Source organism: Dipodomys merriami, unplaced genomic scaffold (assembly GCF_024711535.1).
Source record: "Dipodomys merriami isolate MVZ:Mamm:240054 unplaced genomic scaffold, mDipMer1.0.p SCAF_12, whole genome shotgun sequence".
Lineage (NCBI taxonomy): Eukaryota > Metazoa > Chordata > Mammalia > Rodentia > Heteromyidae > Dipodomys > Dipodomys merriami.
Window position 1 is genome coordinate 21,308,803 of NW_027202493.1, and position 20,533 is coordinate 21,329,335.

Consider the following 20,533-nt stretch of genomic DNA (forward strand, 5'->3'; position numbering starts at 1 on the left):
AACAAATCAATAGTTGCTATATTAAGAGTTTATCATTAGATGTTAATTTCTGACTCATTGTACAGTTTCTAGACCTAAGACTTCTAACAAAATTTCAAATATAAATACTTTTCTAATGTTCATTGTTGAAGCTATTAGAATCTAAATTGTTTAGAATCCACTGAGATTAAATGAAACACAGGTAACTGGAAATTAATGAATAGGTTCCCATGTTGTCCTGGTGCAGCATATATATATAGAATGAACAAGCCCAGAGACGTAATGTACCATATAAGATCCATAGGTCATAAAATTGTATTGGATCAGGGACTTAGATGAGTAGATTTTAGCTGCTCATGCTATGAAAACAAAAAATGGGTAATTATGTGAGATTACATAATAAATAATAATTTAAAAATAAATTTAAAAAATAAAATATAAATGTGTTCCATTTATTTTCTATAACTGCACATTGTAACAACATTTCATATACTTTTAGTATATATAATAATAATTGTTTTTTAATAAGAACAGTATATCATGTATCTAAGATAGAGGGAAAACGTAAGAATGTTCTGCTAGCAACACTTTTAAAGGTCTACTGGTTATATATATTTTATTTAACTTTTTATTGTACATATTTTAAGTATAATTTTTGAATTCATTGTTCTAGAAAATCAGTAGTTTCAAATAGTCCTTTGGGTCTATTTTCTTCATTATCTTCTGATCATCTTGCACATTCTAGACCTTTCTCTGAACATGTGTGTGTGTGTGTGTGTGTGTGTGTGTGTGTGTGTGTGTGTGTGTGTGTGTGTGTGTGTGTGTGTGTGTGTTAGAGAGAGAGAAAGACAAAGGTTTACAGTTTCTTTCTTCCAAGCATAACAGAGTTGAAGTATTTTACACACTTTTGGCAGATTTTGGTTTTCATTTAGTTTGGATACCATTGATATTCTTGTGGATAGTTAGTGTGCACTTTTTTTTCCCCTCTACCCTCATATGTTAAATAAATCCCTTTTCTCCCATAATTATGGATTGCTTGCTGTACATTCCCAGATTCCCAAGTATTGGGAAAACAGAAAACACAGACAAAAAAACTTTTCTGTATTTTGCTACTACATTTTTGCATTCCATTTATAACAGAAATTCCCTAGTGAAGTTGAGAGGCCATGACTACTCACCCCTTATGCTCCCTGTCTGTAACAAGCTTGCTGGAGACTTGACTATGGAGAGCTAGAGTTTCTGAGATTGAATTCCATTTCAAGCAGTAAAGAGTTGGGTGACTTTGGACAAATTGTTTATGCTGGTGAAGTTTCTTTGTGAAATAGTGGTGATCATATTCCCTGTTCCTTAGGGTTGATGGTTTGCATATCAAGACCTGTTCAAAATAGTGCCTAGAACATCGTGAGTACCGTGTGTGTATATGACATTATGCTATCTTTGTCTTCATCACCATTGTTGGTTTATTGCATTTGTATGTGTTAAACAATTTTTGTTTTATTATCTTTAAGTAGTTGTACAAAGGAGTTGTCATGTAAAAAAGCAGTTTATGGATACAAATTTTTAAGTTAATGAAGCAACTCATAATACAATTGCTCTCCTAAGCCTGGGTTCCAGAATGCTGTGGTTTGGGTAGCTGTGCCACAGACCCATGAGTTAAAGGCTTCATCACCATGTTGTGTTGTATGGTACTATTGGGAGGTGGCCGGACCTTTAAGAAGAGGAGTCTACTAAACATTACTTAGGCCAATGGGGGTGAGCTTTTGATGAGGATAGCAGGACCCTGACTCCTCAGTTATCTCAGGGGTAACCTACAGTAATATAAAGCCATATAATGGTTTGTTGTTGTTGGGGCTTGCTGGGGTCTGAACCCAGGGCTTGATATATGGTAGGCAAGCATTCCCTCATAGTATGGCATGTCAGGAAGGCCCAGAGATTACTGTGGTTTGCAAGTGTGTATTTCTGGGTTATTGCAATTGCAAATGTTTTTGACGTAGAGTAGCTGAGGAATCAGAACTAAAGTTTGGTCTGAAGCTTTGGCATTGGGGCTTATTAGGGTCTAACATCTGTTAAATGAATAGGAAAATGTGGCAAGAAAAGGTGTTCTGTGACCATGGGAATTTGAATCAGTTACATTATTTTTGGCAGAGAGAGTGAATGCTCCAACTTTGTTTTTATTTTAAAAATTACTATTTTGAAAGCATTTTGTTCCACCTGGATCCGTTGGTGAAAAGTGCTGGCTATGGCTAGTTAAAGACAACATTTTAATTAACAGCACTAGCTGCCAATGGTGGGTAATAGGAATTAATAATTCTTAGCAACCTTTATTTAACGTTTGATAATTGATTTGAGTACCTGGTTCTTCTGTACCGTATGCATTATGAATAATTGGACTGTGGGAAGACATCTCAATACTAGTTTACTTAAATACATGAATTTTAAACATGAATGTTAATAAGTCCTTTGAGAAGGAAATTTTGCTATGAGGTCTGTTTTCAAATGGGTTGGTCAAAAAATTATACGTTTTTTTTCCCCTCTTCACTTCAGTGTCATTATTTCACTTGAATGCATATTTTAAATCAGTTTCCATAGTGACATCTGGTGGTGGTTTGAAAATCCTAGAGAGTATGTTCAGAATGATAAATATTTTTGCTTAATACTTCCCGGTTTCTAGCATCTTTCAAACATTTTTTTAGCTTATTAACAACATTTTTGACAATATTTTCATTGTATTCTTGAGGTTAGATAGTCATACTTACTACTTCTGTAATGCTTCACTGAGCTAAAGGACTGATTCATGGCTGTCCTACTGAGTACTAGCTATAACAGGCATGTCTGAACTTCTGTGTTCAACATGTAAACTTGCAGCTTCTCACCCTGTTCTCTTGCCTGTGCCATAGAAGCTCTAGTAGGAATGATGTGGTCTCCTTCTTTTTCATTTTCCTGGCTTCCATCCTTTTAATAATCTGGCTGGAGAGAACTCTGTGGAAGGTGGGGCTGGTCCTTCACCCACTGCCCAGACTGGGCTTCCATGTCCTTCAGCTGCTAGGTTAGAAAGGGAAAGAAGAACTAGTAAAGAGGTAAAGTGACTGAGAAAAGAAGAGAGCTGAGTGGAGAGATAGTTGGAGACAGACAGGAAGCCTCAGAAAAGAATTTTTAAGTAGATGCTCTTATGAACCCCCAAAGGGAAGATACTATTTTGTGTATCTGTTTAAAGCAATCTATAAAAACTGTGGATTTTTTGTCTTTGTTTCTCCCCCACATCCCCCAGCAAAAGGTTTATAATTCTCTATACAAAGCTAGGTAGACACTTAAGATTAAATGCGGGGTAGTTTTCATAATTAATACAATTGTCATATTTACCCTCTTGTGATAGGTAGGAGGTTTCAGTTTGATTTTGTTTAGTTTTTTTTTTTCTTTTTTGTTAGGGGGCTGATTAGAAGTCTGGAAAGTTCAAAATTTGTTTCTCTCTGCTGAGTTATAGTAACTGGTGGCGTTCTAGAAGAAATCTGTCTATGGATCTATACATGCTAATTATGCCATTAGGAAGGTGGTGAATACATTGTAGGAGTTGGTGACTTACTTAGAGAATAAACAATACTTCTATTTGAGATATAGGTGGCTAGAATGTAGAAACCAGAAATCTTGTAAAAACTCGTTTGGATTCTGACGAACCTCTAAGGAAAAGAGGAGCATATAGTTGGCGTTCTGTGATGTGGTGTAGTACAGTACCACTTAGTTTAGTACAGACCTAGTTTTCTCCCTATTTGAGTAGAGTCACTTCACTGTCCTGTTTTTAACATGTTAGTAGTACCCAGAGAAGATGTGGGGCTCTCAGTCCTGCTTCTGAGTAGGGGTGGGCGTCATGTACAGAATCATGTGGCTGCTATGGCTGCTAGCTCACCTGTTAGGGGAGGGGCAGCTCCAAGCAGCCTGCTTCTATAGTACAGACACATGCGAGACTAATACAGAAAGAGCATATAGCCATTTTAATCTGTATTTGGATTTTGTTTGTTTTTCTTCCATCCTGACATTAGAGAAAGCTGTTGCATAGGAATGGACATTTCTCTCCCAAATACGGATATGTGAAACAGTAGATGGAAGATGAACTTGGCCTGTCAGTTACCACATTAAGTTTTCTTTTTTTTTGGGGGGGGGGTCCATCGTGGGGCCTGAACTCTGGGCCTAGGCACTGTCCCTCAGCTCTTCAGCTCAAGGCTAGTGCTCTACCACTTGAGCCACAGCGCCACTTCCGGCTTTTTTCTTTTTGCTTATGTGGTGCTGAGGAATCGAACCCAGGGCCTCATGCATGCAAGGCAAGCGCTCTACCACTGAGCCACCTTCCCAGCCCTACATTAAGTTTTCTTTACTCTCAGTTTTGTTATGCGAACAGTAAAGCGGACAGCATTTCACTGGCTTTGGAGCCAGAGATGTGTGGTCTGGCAAGGAAGCTTGAGTTGCACCATTCTATGTCCCTAGGAAAGTTCCTCATCTGTGATTTTTATCAGGAAATAGGGACAGTTGAACTCCCTGTATTGCTAGGGCAGAAATAAAGATCAGATCAGATAACATTTGCAGGATATTTGCCATTATGACCACAAGTAGTAAATACCAAGTAAATTGTTTCTATGATGGTCATTTTTCAAATGCATATAATCACATTTAGAGGAACACAGTTTTGAACAGCTGCATAAAGCATTTATGGATTAGAAGTGAAAAGAAGGGAGTAAAATCACCATGTTATCCAAGAGCTTGAAATTTTAAATAATCTTTATCATATTAAAATTAATTACATTTTTGAAGTTCCAGAAAATAAGAGGAACATATGTGCCTAATTGTTGTAATCATATAGCAAGAACTTTCTGGATACCCTGACTTTCTTTGGGTTAGGTGATGAAAAAAAAAAAAGGAAGAATGGTTGCTTTTTCACACTACAAACAGAATTTTACTAGTTTTGTGGATGGAGATTATGTTTGAATCCAGATGTTTATTTTTACTTATTTCAGTATGTTTTTGCTGAGTTTATTTTTACTTATTTGTCACCTAAGAGACCAGTTAGCTCGTTTTTCTTAAGTTCTGAAACCTTGTTTCATACTTTGACAAACATATGTTTTTATGAGGGTTCAGAGAGACAATTAAAAGACTCTTGACTAGTCGTAAATATTTTTCTTCTGACAGTTTATAATTATTCATTTAAGTTTATAACATTTATAATTATTCATTTATAATTTATAATTCATAATTTATAATTTATAAGTTTATTCATTTATAATTATTCATTTAAGTTTGTAACATTCAGTATATATGGGTTCTTCTGATATTAAACTTAAGCAAAACCTCAAATTTAAATAGAGGTCATACATTTAACATGTTGGCTATATTAATAACAGTGTATCTTGACAAATGCTAAGAGGTGGGTATTAAGTGTTCTCACCATGGAAAAGGATAAGCGTGAGATAATGCATGTAACGATTAGCTTGCTCTAGCCTTCCACAGCGTGTACATATTTCAAAACATGTTGTACACAGTTACTATGTAATTCTCATTTGAAAATTTAAATAAGTAGATTTTTTAGTTGAGGTCAGTACTATTTTAATGCTGAACATAGATGAAATTGGTATTTTGTTTTCTTCTAGCATTTGCATTGATCAGGAAAAGTGATTGTAGAGTTGGGATTTCTAAAGTCCAACATAGACCATGGTGTTGAACACAAAAGTATCATTAGTTCAGTATGAGAAAAGAGCTATATGTGAGTCAAAGGGTAAGATTATACTAGTAAATAAAATAATGCCCCTTTTGTCTGGGAAAAGTTGGTATTTCTGCACCTAATCATTTAGAGAGAAATTAACACTGAGATTAAGTACGATTTTGGTAGGCTTCAATGACCGGACTAGAATGAGACACTTTTCCTCATGGTATAACCCTGTCTCGTACTAATCAGCTCTGTAGATAACATGCTCTAGCTTGGATCTCAATAGAAGACTTTGTACACAGTGACATTATGCATTTCATTTATTTGTTGAATAGTCACTTTATATGAAGTGCAAGAGATACTAGTGTTTGAGAAGGTTATGTGCCCTTTTCAGTTTATAGAATAGCTGATAAGAATTCATATTCTTACAATATACTGACTGGTTGTCTTGCCATTTGTGTAATGTGATTAAGAAAAACATAAAAATTTCTGAACACAGGAGACCTAGCAATTCTTTACCTGGACTTTAAAACTTTATAATTTGTTAAACAGGAGAGTAATCAAAAACTAAGATGTAGCCGGGCACCGGTGGCTCACGCCTGTAATTTTAGCTACTCAGGAGGCTGAGATCTGAGGATCTAAGTTCAAAGCCAGCCCAGGCAGGAAAGTCCGTGAGACTCTTAAATAAACCACTAGAAAACTGGAAGTGGTGCTGTGGCTCAAGCTGTAGAACGCTCGCCTTGAGCTGAAGATCTGAGAGATAGTGCCCAAGCCCAGAGTTCAAGCCCCACTACTGACCAAAAAACAAACAAACAAAACCTAAGATGTCTAGAACGCATTGCTCCCATCTTTTTCTTTGAATGACCCCTCTGGGGGAATAGGTAGCACTAGTCTGGAGTCTCAGTCATGGCTCTGGTTTCATCTTTTATTTCCGTTAAATGATCTCTTAGTGCCCAGTTCTTCGAATTATATGTACTTCAGAACTGCGTACTTGTCACCCAATTCAAAAACTAAAAAAATACTTCCAGGGGCTAGGAAGGTGGCTCAGTGGTAGAGCGCTTGCCTTGCATGCCTGAGGCCCTGGGTTCGATTCCTCAGCACCACATAAACAAAAAGAAAAAAGCCAGAAGTGACACTACAGCTCAAGTGGTAGGGTGCTAGACTTGAGCTGAAGAGCTGAGGGACAGCGCCCAGGCCCAGAGTTCAGGCCCCACGACCGGACCCCCCCAAAACAAAACAAAACAAAAAAAAAACCTTCCATAGTACACACTTGTTTTTTAGTCATGATATATGTATTAGTTCATTTTATCAGCCCACGGAAAACATATTGTTGTTAGCTCCATTGTGTAGAAAAGGAAACTAAGGCACAGTTTCTAGGAACATTTGGCTGGAAATCATCTTATAAACATGTTAGAAACAATTGCATGAAAGCAAAAACATTTGAATACTTACCTTGGGGTTCAATTCACCTAACATCAACTTATCTGACCTTTTCTGCTTGTCTCAGACATATACTAGTTATTGCAAATAAGGGAAACCATGGGACCTATGTTTCTTTGGGCCTGGCTTACTTCACTTAATAAAATTTTTTCCAAGTCTTTCCATTTTCTAACAAATGGAGCAATGTCATTCTTTCTGATGGAGGCATAGAATTCCATTGTGTATATATACCACATTTTCTTGATCCATTCATCTACTGAGGGGCATCTGGGTTGGTTCCATATCTTAGCTATGGTAAATAATGCTACAATAAATATAGTTGTGCTGATAGCTTTAGTATGGTCTTGTTTGTGATCATTTGGGTAAATGACCAAAAAGTGGGATTGCTGGGTCATAGGGGAGCTCTATGTGGAGTCTTTGGAGGAACCTCCATACTTATAAGATGATTTCTTTGTTGCTTTGTATGTCCGTCCCCCATGGTATAACCCCTGCTTTCACTGTATTTGATGTTAGTATAATTTGTGGAGGGGAAGGGAAAAAACAAATCGTTTAAATAGGGATACAGGTGGACCCATTGCAACAATGAGATGTACAAATCGTTATGTCGAAAAACGAACTTTACCACTTTGGGAGGGGGTAGGGGGGTGGGGGGCGTGGGGAGATGAGAAGGGATGGGAAGGGGAAACAAAGGAGGAGGCAACAATGCTTGATAAGAAATGTACTCATTATCTTGCCCATGTAATTGTAAGCCTTCTGTATGGTATTTCCACAATTAACATTTGGCTGGTAAGAGACAATGATTTTTGAGTTGCCATTTTCTCAATGTGGCATTTTCTTGTTACTGACATGCTTCCTTATGTTTTCCTTTTTTCTTTCTAGGTGTTATAGAGACTTCAGATCGACTGGACCGGGAGTCGACCTCCCATTACTGGCTGACAGTGTATGCAACAGATCAGGGTGTCGTGCCACTTTCATCCTTCATAGAGATCTACATAGAGGTTGAAGACGTCAATGACAATGCACCACAGACTTCAGAGCCTGTTTACTACCCAGAGATAGTAGAAAATGCACCCAAAGATGTATCTGTGGTCCAAATTGAGGCATTTGATCCAGATTCTAGCTCTAATGACAAGCTAATATACAAAATTACGAGTGGAAACCCACAAGGATTCTTTTCAATACATCCTAAAACAGGTATGTGATAATACTAGCATATGAAGTGTTTATGGTTATACTGTCCTGATGGGGAAAATAAGAATTAATATTTCCCTATTATATAATTTTCTTTGATTTTGTTAAATTTTTAAATACTTGTTTTCAATCAAAATATGTTTTCCCTTTGAGTTTGTTTTCATTAAGGTATTTTATGATTTTTCTCATTAGGAAAATTTCACTTTTTGAAGCAAATATTGTTACTGTAATAGCTGCTCCTATATGATATGCTTTAAACTTATAGCAAATTCTGCTACTGAGAACTTACATTTTTATAACTTTATTTTATATAAATATTAAGTTTATCTTGCCATTCACTTTTTAAAATGGTAATACTTAGAAGCCTTACTTAATGGTAATACTTCAGAGTTTTCCCTAGGCTAGGCTAGGGAATTTTATAGGTTAGGCTATAAATTTATAGTCAGACAAAGGTCAAGTTTAAGCATCCAGATTGGGAATCTTAAACTGATAAACTAAATTTTTGTTTTTCATGTTTTTATTTTCCTCTCTGTGTCCAGCATCTTCCTTCTAAGGTATGGCTCATGACCTCACCAAATCTTCTTCTGAAACTCTTTGTAAACTTCTAATTTTCATTCTTTTATATTTTCCTTTAATTCCTAGGACTCTTGTACTATTTCACACAAAAGATCTTCAGCTGAGTTTATTATCATTAAAATAAACAGTAAGTTCTTAGCTGTCATTTATACAATGAAAACTTCTCATGGGGAGGATAGAAACTTGGATTAATTTATTAATCAGTTAAAATAACAACTTTCATTTGACATTAAGAGGACAGTTTATTTGTAGGAAGATAAAACTGCTAATCCAATTGACTGGCCTTAAACAATAACATTGTGCAGTTACTCAATACCTGCCAGTAGGATCTAGTTAACAAGATACTGAAGAGTAAGATTTAGTTAGTAATTTATATACTTCTTTCTTGCTTGTGATTATTATATCTGCTTAGTAAGGTAATTGGCCTTTTCATTTACTTGGCTGTATATTTGGTATGTCAGGAAAATAATATATAAAAGAAAATAAAAATCGGGGCTGGGAAGGTGGCTCAGTGGTAGAGCACTTGCCTTGCATGCCTGAGGTTCTGGGTTCCATTCCTCAGCACCACATAAGCAAAAAAGAAAAAAGCTGGAAGTGGTGCTCTGGTAGAGCGCTAGCCTTGAGCTGAAGAGCTGAGGGACAGTGCCCAGGCCCAGAGTTCAGGCCCTACAACTGGACCAAAATAAATAAATAAAATAAAAATCATGAAACTACTCTGCTTTTAAACCAGTCTGTCATTACCTTTTTTGAGTTTTTGGGTTTTGAAGCTGGGGATTGTACGCATGACTTCTTGCTTGCCAGGCAGATGCTGTACCTCTTGAATCATGCCTCTAAGAAGCCCCCTTTTTGTATTGGTTATTTCCAACATCAGGTCTTACCTTAGGCTGCCTCCTGCTTATGTTTTCCTATGTGCCTGGGATTGACGGGCCCATGGCTGTACCTAGCCAGTGTCCTTCCCTCATAGCTAGGATAATGGGTTCTTTCTTCCCTCTCATGTGAGCCATTGGTTGTGATGGAGTGACTTTGAGCCATGATCTCCCAATCTCTGCTTTCCTTCCTCCAAGCTAGTATTACCTGCTCAAGGCACCTTGCCTAGCGCTTTTTTAGTGCCAGTTTTATATTTCCCAATTTCTTTTATTAAACTTGAAAGGAAAACTATTCTTAAAGTGGAAAGAAGTGTTGGGTTTAAGATCCTGTAGAAATTGCCCCAAGAAAGATACCTCATAGAGATCATAGAAGTATGTAGATTTATCTCTTAAAGACATCCCTTTAAGGGCTGGGGATGTGACTATTGGTAGAGCACTTGGAGCATTTGTTAAGAATATGTGAGGTCCAAGACTCTGTTCCCAGCTCTGGGAATAGGGGGAAAAGGTTTTAAGATGTTAGTTTGTAAAGCTCTTGTCAGTGTATTTCAGCCTGACATTTATACAGACATTTGATCAAAATTTATTTTTAAATATCTTTGCATTTATCGTACCTCCCACTGAGGGGTTTGGATTCTTAAGAACACTGATAACTGTTGGAGATTGACTCAGCTTCATAAGAGAATTGGATTACACGGAGAGAACTTAGCAGTTTTGAGAGTTTTTCTTTCTGAAGCATTAGGGGTATAATAGAGGGCTTGAAGCTCAGAACAAAGGGCAGGAATCAAGACACGAACCTGCTTACCCTGTAACAGCATCTAAATGATTAATAAAAGCCTTATTTTAGCAGTGTTTCCTACATTGTTTTTACTGCACAGATGGTTATTAAGTTCTACCACATTTTTCTGTGAAATAAAGTGAAAGACAGCCAAGAGCCAAAATAATTAGAAGGCATTGTCAGATATAAAAGAAGAAATTCAGGAGACTGTAAGAAGTTTGGAAGAGGATTTGGGGCGTGCAGATAGTATACTTGGAGAGACAGAAACCTAGAAATAAAAGCCTTGAGGAAGTAATTCAGGAATGTGTAACTAATTCTATTTTAAAACTGTTTGATGAATTAGGCTTAAAAATGTCTTCTTATGTCTTCAGCCTTTCTTTTACATTAGGCTAAGGCATGTATGAAACAGACAGGCAAGCAGGCAGTGTCTTTTTGTCTCTGAGTAGATACTGTAGGTCTGGGTATAATTGATGGGAGGAGAAAGCATCTTAGAGAAATCTTGAATAGCACTCTGAAATGATGAAATTATGAGATCACCACTGTGAGGTTATGTCCTATAGAATATGGGCTGATAGGACATCATCTACCCCTTTTTAATCTTTCCTTATCTTCTGTAAGAGTAAATCCTCTGTAGGAGTTCACAGATAGCTCTAACCCCCTGGGAGAGGAGATATGCTTTCTGCTGGCAAGCAGGACAGCAGGAGAAAATTAATCAGTCCACAGAGGTTTTGTGCTATTTTTTTTTTTAACTTGAAAGCAGGTAAGAGTGGAAGGTTAATGTAGTCCACCGGAATATTGGTTGTGAGTGTATTCTAACTATGTTTAGTAAGAATATTCCACAGACATCTAGTTTCTACAGGTCAAAGAGAACCATATTTTAGCATAGTTAGCATAGCCGTATTTTAGCGAATTCAGCCTCACATGATCTGTGTCTAGGTGATTCTATTCCCTTGACACAACAGAACATTTAAGCTTGATGCTCAAGGTCCCCATATAAATGTCCATCTTCCTCAAAACCTTTAATACAGCTTATAATAGGTAGGTTAGTAATGTGGGGGTTAGATGGTGGAAGCTGATGAAAGATAGTCTGGTAGAACGAGGTTCGTGTGATTTACTGACCCACACCACCACCTGGAAAACTTCCAATCATGTTATTTAATAATTAGTGAAAATCAGTGGGTTAGAAATGAAGACAAATGAGTTGTGGCATTCATTCCCTCTGGATCTCTGGATCTCCAAGAAAACAGACTTCTAAGTCCTTATCCCTTGTTATTAGTGATGGTAGTTTTATATTCCTCCTAAAGCTTGTGTATGTGAATTACCTATACTTGTTTCTGGCAAAGGTACCACATCTCTTTCTCTTGAATCTATTATGCTTGTCATAGATAGATAGATAGAGATTTAGATATCTACATGCATATATATATATATATATACACAAAAATCAAGATTTTAGTAGATTGATCATTTTGTGCATTTCCTTTGAAGAAACAAATTTCATAGAATAAAATGGATCCACCTCCTACTTGGTGGTGAAGATAAAATTGGGATCTTAGTGATTATCATGTATACAGCAGACCAGAAATTCTAAATTAATCATCACTTAAAGTGTTTGCACACCAGGTTTTTACTGATCTTCTATGGGGAATCCAGCATCCTGACAGATGCTTGCTTGACAGTGTGTAGTCTGATGTGAAGGAGCAAAGGAAATAGGTACAAGGTAGTATGGCCCTGACTGTGAAATGGACACTTTTGGAGAAAGTGTGAAAATACTGACAGTGTGGGAATAATTAGAAAAATGAGGCTCCTTGGAAGAGTTGATAAAAGCAGATTGATGGAGGGGAGATAGAGGACATCTGCCACTTTAGGGGACAATTGGAAGGAATGGTAAGTATTAGAGACCAAGAAATAAAGTTAGGTAGGTGTATGGGAGTCTACACTCATAATGTTGGAATAAAGGATCACCTTTATTATTAAATATAAATATATATTACATTGTATATTATATTATCATAAAGGATCACCTTTATTCCAGCATATGAATGTATACCATTATTATTATTATTATTATTATTATTATTATTATTATTATTATTTTGCTGGTCGTGGGGTCTGAATTCTGGGTCTGGGCACTGTCCCTCAGGTTTTCAGCTCAAGGCTAGTGCTCTACCCCTTGAGACACAATGCCACCTCTGGCTTTTTTTCTGCTTATGTGGTGCTGAGGAATCGAACCCAGGGCCTCATGTATGCAAGGCAAGAACTCTACCACTGAGCCACCTTCCTAGCCCCCAGAATTATTATTTTTAAGAGCCTTTGCTGACCCTTAGAACATTTTGTATAAAATACAGATGACTTCATTCAAAGTTAGTTTAGTAAAGAGGCAGATATCTCCTCAATACCTTCTTTCTCTATGTATGCCAGTACTTGGGCTTGAACTTGGAGTCTAGGCTATGTCCCTTAGCTTTTTTGGCCCAAGGTTGTTAATTTGTCTCTGCCACTTGAGTTACAGCTTCACTTCCAGCTTTTTGGTGGTTATTTGGAGATTAAAAACTCACAGACTTTTTTTATAGTGGGCTGTCTTTGAACTACGATACTCAGATCTCCAGTCCCCTGAGTAGCTAGGATTACAGGCATGAGTCACCAATGCCTGTGTTTGCAGTACCTATTTCATTTTTTCATATATGACAAAATGTTTTTTGAAAGCAAAACAACTTCTAAAACTGGATTCAATAATTTCTTGAATTTTGGACAAGTAACAAGTTTGAATGAAGCTTTTGGGTATTTTAAAATTGTATAGTCAAATTGTTTATGCTTAATTATAGTGCCAGGAGCTTTCTTTCCACATCTTAAGATAGGTTTCATTATGATTGTGGGTAGGGTGATACTAGATCTTCTCTGTTTGGATATGCAGGCCAAAGTTCCTATCCCACTTTTCTGATTCCTACACTTCTGTTGAAAACATAGAATTTTATAACATTTCATTTTGCTTGCTTGTCTCCAATATTACTGAGGTAAATTTGCTTCTTTAAACATAAATTGTGCTATTGTTTGAGAGGAGAGAGAGAGAGAGAGAGAGAGAGAGAGAGAGAGAGAGAGAGAGAGAGAGAGAGAGAGAGAGAGAGAGAGAGGAGAACATAGATGTTATTGTTGGGAGCCTGGACAGTTCTAGCTCCTCCAAACAACAAACAAGTAGCATGGCTTTGTGATATGTCAAGGACATGAAAGAAAGGGAGTACTGAACAAAAAGGACTAGTGTGAGTTTTACAGGTCTCCTTATCCACAAGTAACCTCAGGAAACTGATGCCACCCTGGCAAAGCATCTTTTTAGTTAAGTTTATCAGTCTGAACTTTGAGGAGTGATAATGCAGCTTATAATTGCCAGATAATTTTGAAGGTTACTTATGAGGCATGGTGCATGCTTTAGAACAGACGAGTCTTTTCTAAAAGTCTCATTTCTATATTTGGTATTTTCCAATGTTTTGTTGCAAAGCCAGGAATGCTCTTTGTGTACTTAAAAAAATAACTTTTCTGCAGTGAAATTGGCAGATGATAAATACATAGTTAAAGGCTGCAGTTTAATAAGTTTTGACTGTTTCCTATACCCAGAAAATACCACTACAAGTAACGAGTTTCACATTTGCAATTATAAGTATCCCTTCATTTGCTTCTTGTCAGGGTCAACTTTCTTCTTAGCTTTCAGGGTCCTTGAAAATTCTTATTCCATGTATTCTGTCTATTTTAGGATGGTTCAATGGTGGAGTATAAATCTTATCCTCAGAAGTAGCTACAGAGCTTTAACTACTGCTTTTAAGTAGTAAAATTTTAATTTTTAGGTTTATTTTAAGCAGAAGCTTATTAACCTGAGTATATTTCAGGAGTTTGTGGAAATATAAATTAGCATACATTTTGTGTGTGTGTGTGTGTGTGTGTCTCCAAAATTGTGCTAATGTATTATATCTCACTACCCTCAGTTCTGTAAGCTCCATGCTCTTCATAGCACCTATTTGTAACCTGCATACTCTGCTTACCAAGACTGGAAAGTAGACACCTGTTTGTGATGTCTTCATGTGCCAAGGGATCACAACATGCCTCACAATTTTCTACATATTTTAAATCGGAAGTGGGTTCACAGGACACTTAACTCAAAAAGCAGGGAAAGATACCTAAGAAGAGGTTTTCTTTGGTGTGGTTCTCTAGACCTTTAGTTTCCTTCCTTAGAATATGAACTGTCCTTCCTCTTCTTTTTTCTCTCCTACATTAATTTTTGTATGGAAGCCTTGGCACCCAGACTTCAACTGCTGGGTGATTCAGCCTGAGAGAGAGCACCGGACTGGAGAAGTGTGCCTTTCACAAGCAAACTAACCAACCCTGAGTCAAAATGAAAACTGCCTGTCTTATTTTGTTAAGCCCCCATGTCCTTAGCTCATATCATCGCTGAGCCAGATCACAGACACCCAAGTTCAGCCTCCATGCTCCACACTTGTAGAACTTAGCCAAAGCAGCCAGATCTAAACCTGTTTGTTTTTGTACAAGTAGTAGAATGCTGTTCCCACTGCTAAACATCTTTGCTTTTTCCCATTACAATAGTAGCTGCTATATTCAGAAAATCTCTTTTCTATATTATTGATGGGACTTAGTCCTTATTACAGGACTGTATATGGGTATCCACCTGCCTTTACTACCCGTTTCAATGATGCACTTATAGCTTTGCTCGTCTAGTAAATATATTACTTTTCCCCCTTCTCTTTCATTGATGTACATCTTTCTGCTTGAGAACACAGACTCTCCAAGATAATTTTATTTCTATGACTTATGCTAAATGTATTAGGAACTGCCGGGGCATCATTTTTGAATGTGTGTTGTGTCTGCATGCTTCAAGGCATGTGATCTCTTTGGCAGCAGCAGCTGCATCTGATTCTGTCCACTGGAAACTTTAAATGGCAAAAATTATTTTGAGGCTGTTTCAGCTTAATGATTTTGTCACTTGTCCATTAAAATTACTTATTTTGGATTAATATTCTTATCTCATCATTATGGGAGTGGTACATTGTTAGGCTCTCCAAAGTCTTGCTGTTCTCTTCTCTGATTTCCATCAGACAACCTTGTGTTCCTTTGGGAGTTGAGCTGGAAGGAGACAATCAAAAAGCTGAGTTTTCCTTTGTTGCTACCTTTCTGTCTTGTTCATTTTTCTTCTACCCTTCTACCATTTCCTGACCTCACTTCAAACTTTTATCAAGAGTCAGAGGGCCATCCCCAAGTTCATCTCATGTATGCTTTGCACTTTGTGTCTTCCAAACCACATTCACTTATTTAATCTTCATAAGAACTCCACGAGAAGAGTAAAGACTACAAATACCATCAGTCTATTGTGTTTGTCATGTGTATTCCCCCCCCCCGCCCCTATTTTACAAGTATTTATGTGACTCAGACAGCTGTGAATTTCCTAAATGCTGCTTCATGGTATATGCTGTCTTTGACATGTAAGTGTGTGACTTGGGAGCAAGTTCTTCTATATCTTATTGTTAAAGGAATGCTGGATTATATGATGCTTGGTTTTAGGCTAAAGTTACTTTTATGGTACTCTCAAACCAAAATATGTAATGCTTCTAGATGACACTAGATAATAATACATGCTATCATTAGCCATGTACTGCAGGAGTTAACTGAACATTTTCTAGAAAGGCCCATTCTGTAGCTTGTCTTGTCTTGGTCACAAATATTCAGCTCTGTCATTATAGCAAGAAAGCCAGCATATGAAAATGAATGAGCACATAGGATAGAACTCTTATGATTTTTAAGCTCTGTAGAGTTCAGTGGTATATACAATGGACTGTGATTTTTTTCAGTTGTTTATGTACATGTAGCATAGTGTATTTTCATTTGAACAGTTTTATATTGGATTTATGCAGTGTGGTTATTCAATATGTAAGAACTGTGATTTGCTTCCATATAGGTTTAGTAGATACATGGTTTACTTAAAGAAATAATCCCTAATGTATTACAAAAATCATAAAATACTATCCTGTATCACTTTACAGCTACTTTTTTTTTGAAGCAAAGTCAGTGGCATTTTATTATGGCTGGATCAGAGTCTGAACAGTGCAATAGGAAGTAGCCTCAGCAGCAAACAACTTCCGAGAGTTTCCGGTGACATTTGATAGCTACAAAAGCCGGAAATGAAGGGCCAGTCTTGTTGGCATTGGGAATTCATTTAAAAAAAATAAGTGTACTTATCAGTAGCTCTACTTAAAAACATAATGTGTGTATATTTATATATGTACATAAAAATCTAATGAATTTGGATTTTTTGTGTCTTTTCTGTATATGTTGATTACATGCTTTTCTTCTTAAAAATCTGTCTTCTTTGAATCCTTAGGATAAGTTACATCAAGAAGACATTTTTATATGTTGCTGAGTATTATTTGCTAAAGCTGCACTTAAGCTTTTGCATTTATGTGTGTTTATGTGATTTTTTACATCAGTGTGATGCTGACCTTATAATAGACTGTTCCTTTCCCCTGTCTTTCTTTCCTTACTAAAGATAGCATTTATAGGAATACCAAAGCCAGTTCCCTATAAATTGAGCTTGGCTTTTGATCTTATATTTTAATGCCATCAGTTTTCAACAGAAAAACATAACCAGGAAGGCAGAATTAAAACCAGAAGAGAATTCTGACTAACCAGAATGGGAGCTCCTGCCTGTCCATTCAGTGTGTGACTTTAGACTGTTCATTTGATTAATTTTATTAGCACTTTCTCTGCAGCTCGGAAAGTTTGAACAAAATGAATTCTGAGCTATTTTCCAGCCTTGACAACCTATGAATAGAATTCCACTCTTGGCTCCAAGCCTAATCCGGCGGGCACCAGTACTAGAATGACAAACAATAGCTGTTCAGATGGCTGCAGCTGCCAGAAGAGCTCTCCACAGGCTGTGGTTAAATGTGGCCTTGGAACAGCACCTAAGGAAGGGCAGTGGCAGGCTACACAGACCCTCTGAGCTCAGAGCAAGCACATGGATGCCTGGGTGTCAAAAGACAACATAAGCAGAGTTGAACCTTTCATTCAGGCCTTCCTCTGAAGCAGTCTGTATTTTTAGAATGTGCAGTGGGGAGAAATGGTATCTTCCTCCCTTGTAAGTCTTTACAGATCTGCTCTGACTTTTCAGCATTGTTTCTGGTCTTACTGATATTCCCCAGGATCCCATCCTGGCTCAAGTTTTTAAGGGCCAAAGATTTTCCCTTCTTCATTTATTGTGTTCCCCAGAACCAAGCATAATATACCTTTTCCAGTTGACAGGTTGAAGATCTCATAAGTCAGGATGTTTGAAAGACTTTTCTTCCTGCTTGTTTAGAGTCCTAAAAAGATGAACAGATGAGTGCTGTGCTTGGTTCAGTTTTTTGATTCTTCTGTGTCTACCTGTGGATATTGTCTACCTTCTATACTTCGCAGCCCGCCAGCTGTGAACTCTCTAACTTGCAGGACAGATTTGTGGTGAAGCCAATTTCATTTTACTAGCACTGACTGGGTGCAGCTGTAGAGACTGGAATATTTCAAGGAAACAGTCACGTTATACAGAGTTATAGAGTTACTGTCTGCCATGTCTGTGTCTTACAGTGCTTGGTTTTACTTTTGTACTTCAATAAAATTTCAATATTGATTCCGTTGCCATCTTTTTTCCCATGAATTAGATAATCTCTGTACTTTTTGAAGATAATAATTTAACTGAGCAAGCTTATTTCAATTAGTATAGCTTGCATATTAAAAAAAAATCAGGAGCCTTATGTTTGAATACATGGTTCTATTTCAACCCCTATCTGCTACCTTATGACCCAAAATGGCTAGAATGGAAAGGGTAGATAAATGTGGGGTGATCACATATTAAGTATTTTTCACTAGGTAAATTATTTTGGGAAAGTTTTCTTGATTAATTTCATTGTACCCTGCATGTTGCTTGTTAAGTAAACTCATTTGAGAATAGAGAGAAATTATTTTAATTCATTTAGATAGAAAGCTTTTTTTCTCTCCTCCTTAGTTGAAACAACTTAATAATTAAGACTTGTATTTCCTAGGCTCTTGGCTCTTGTTTGTAATTATCTTTAATAGGGTTGTGAAAGGGTATTTAGGTAGTTTTTATTCTATTATGGAGGACAAAAGAGTATGAGAACTAATATATTCAAAGATAGGCCTAGTGAACAGTTTATGTTTGGGTATCAGAGTTCTAAGCTCTTGGTGACTTTCCAGAACACTTCAGCCACTTCACGTGTACACAGCCCATCCTGCAGTACCCATAATAAAGATCATACCATTTGAGAAAATGGGAGCCGAAGGTTACAACACTGAAAGGTCAAGATATAGGAGAGAAGAGTCCTAAACTGACCACAAAAAAGTAGCCAACATTCCTGCTTATATAGCTAGAAAGAAAAGGGGTGCAGCACATCTGTGCTCAGATTATAAATCCATCACAGCATGGTTTCTAGTCCAACCAGCCCCAGGCCTCATATCAGAACAGGTTCTTTTCTGCCCATTGTAAGGATACAGGGTGGACTTTCTGTTGTTCATCTTTCCCTTCCTCTGCTTATTCTTGCATAGAACAATAGAATAATGGTTCAAAGTCAGTTTCCTATCAAGCAAGGCAAACAGCTGGCTCTGCAGTTTTGTTTTTCCTCCAGAGGCAGAGGCAGTGTCTTAGCTTCTCTCTTGAGTTTTGAAAAGTTTGGAGACAGTGATTTATAGAGCATATCAGAGTAAAATTTCCATTTGAACCATGATAGTGAATCTGATATTCTGCCTTAAATAAATTCCCTAAATATCTAGAGTTGCATTGAAAGGCCACAAATAATTTTGCTAGTTATGTTCGCGAGCAGCAGTAAAGTTTGGTCCCTTAGTCTTAGCTAAATTTATGAGGTCAATCTGTAGCTGCTAGTGACTGAGAAGAAGACACTGTACCTGCTCTGTCAGCCTACACACATTTTTAATAGAATTGGGATAAAGAATACAACATTTTTCTTTTCTAGACCAAGGGGAGAAAAATATCTAATTTTTGTCCTTTCATTTCTATTTTTAATTTAAAGGTGCTTGCAGAAAGTGAAAACAAAACACAATGTTACCAAAGAAAGCACTTACATAGGCATTTTTCTGCTTTGCCCTCTATTTTATTTTCTAACTTACCTTTTTTTTCATCTATTAAAATGAATCATGACTAATTATTGTCATTTTATTTTTAAAACTTTTTGGAAGTCACAGTTCTGAGTTTATGGAGTTGAAATAATCATATGCAGCGAACTGGGCAGTTTGGTATGATAGGAAGGAGAGAAAAAACTCATTTGGGCCTCTGGAGAACAACACTCTTAATTCCAAATCTGTTAATGACTTGATTTACTGGTGGTGACCTCGGCAGGAAAAACATTAGCTTGATCTGAGCCGTTGAATTCTGAGCTGTTTCTGTGAAGTATGTATCCATAGTATTTAGGGGGCATAACACCCTACAAAACATTGCAGACATGCATAAATGTTTACAGTGAAGAAATGGATCATACTGTTAATTGTATATTTAATAACTACAGTGCTTGTAACGTGTAAGCATAAGGAAGTCATATTTTGGATTTATTATTGAAATAGGTACTTTGTCAAGTAGTCCAGGGACTGGGCAAGGATTAGCAGGAGTGAGAAGTGTTGAAGCACAGAGGCGAGAATGACTATAAACAGAATAAATCCTACCGGACAGAGAGCAGCATGTTCAGATAGCACTCCCAGGATGTTAATCTTTCAGTGTGGTTCCTTGCTGTCAGGTAAAAGCATACCTTTAAAACATTCCTGGCTTCCTAGTGATTTCTTGTTTCATTAAGAAATTAATCAATTAGTCAATTTAATGGGGTGCTGGGACTGCAACTGAGGGCCTCGCAAATGCACTCTACTACCGAGCGCTATCCCCAGCCCTCATGGTTTTATTGTTCAGAGTTCATTCTGTATGGAATTTCTGTAGGAAGCACTAAATTTTACATCCTCACCCAGAGGGGC

The 20,533-nt window shown here is 37.1% G+C and overlaps 1 protein-coding gene across 3 annotated transcripts in view; it reads left to right on the forward strand.

The window, feature by feature from the left end:
- The window catches only part of Fat1 (FAT atypical cadherin 1), a 119,351-nt gene that overhangs the window by 47,085 nt on the left and 51,733 nt on the right, over positions 1 to 20,533 (forward strand). For all 3 annotated transcript variants that reach the window (XM_070016342.1, XM_070016343.1, XM_070016344.1), the window contains exon 3: positions 7,988 to 8,302. In XM_070016342.1, coding sequence (XP_069872443.1) covers positions 7,988 to 8,302 — 315 coding nt within the window. The remainder of the gene's footprint in view (positions 1 to 7,987; positions 8,303 to 20,533) is intronic.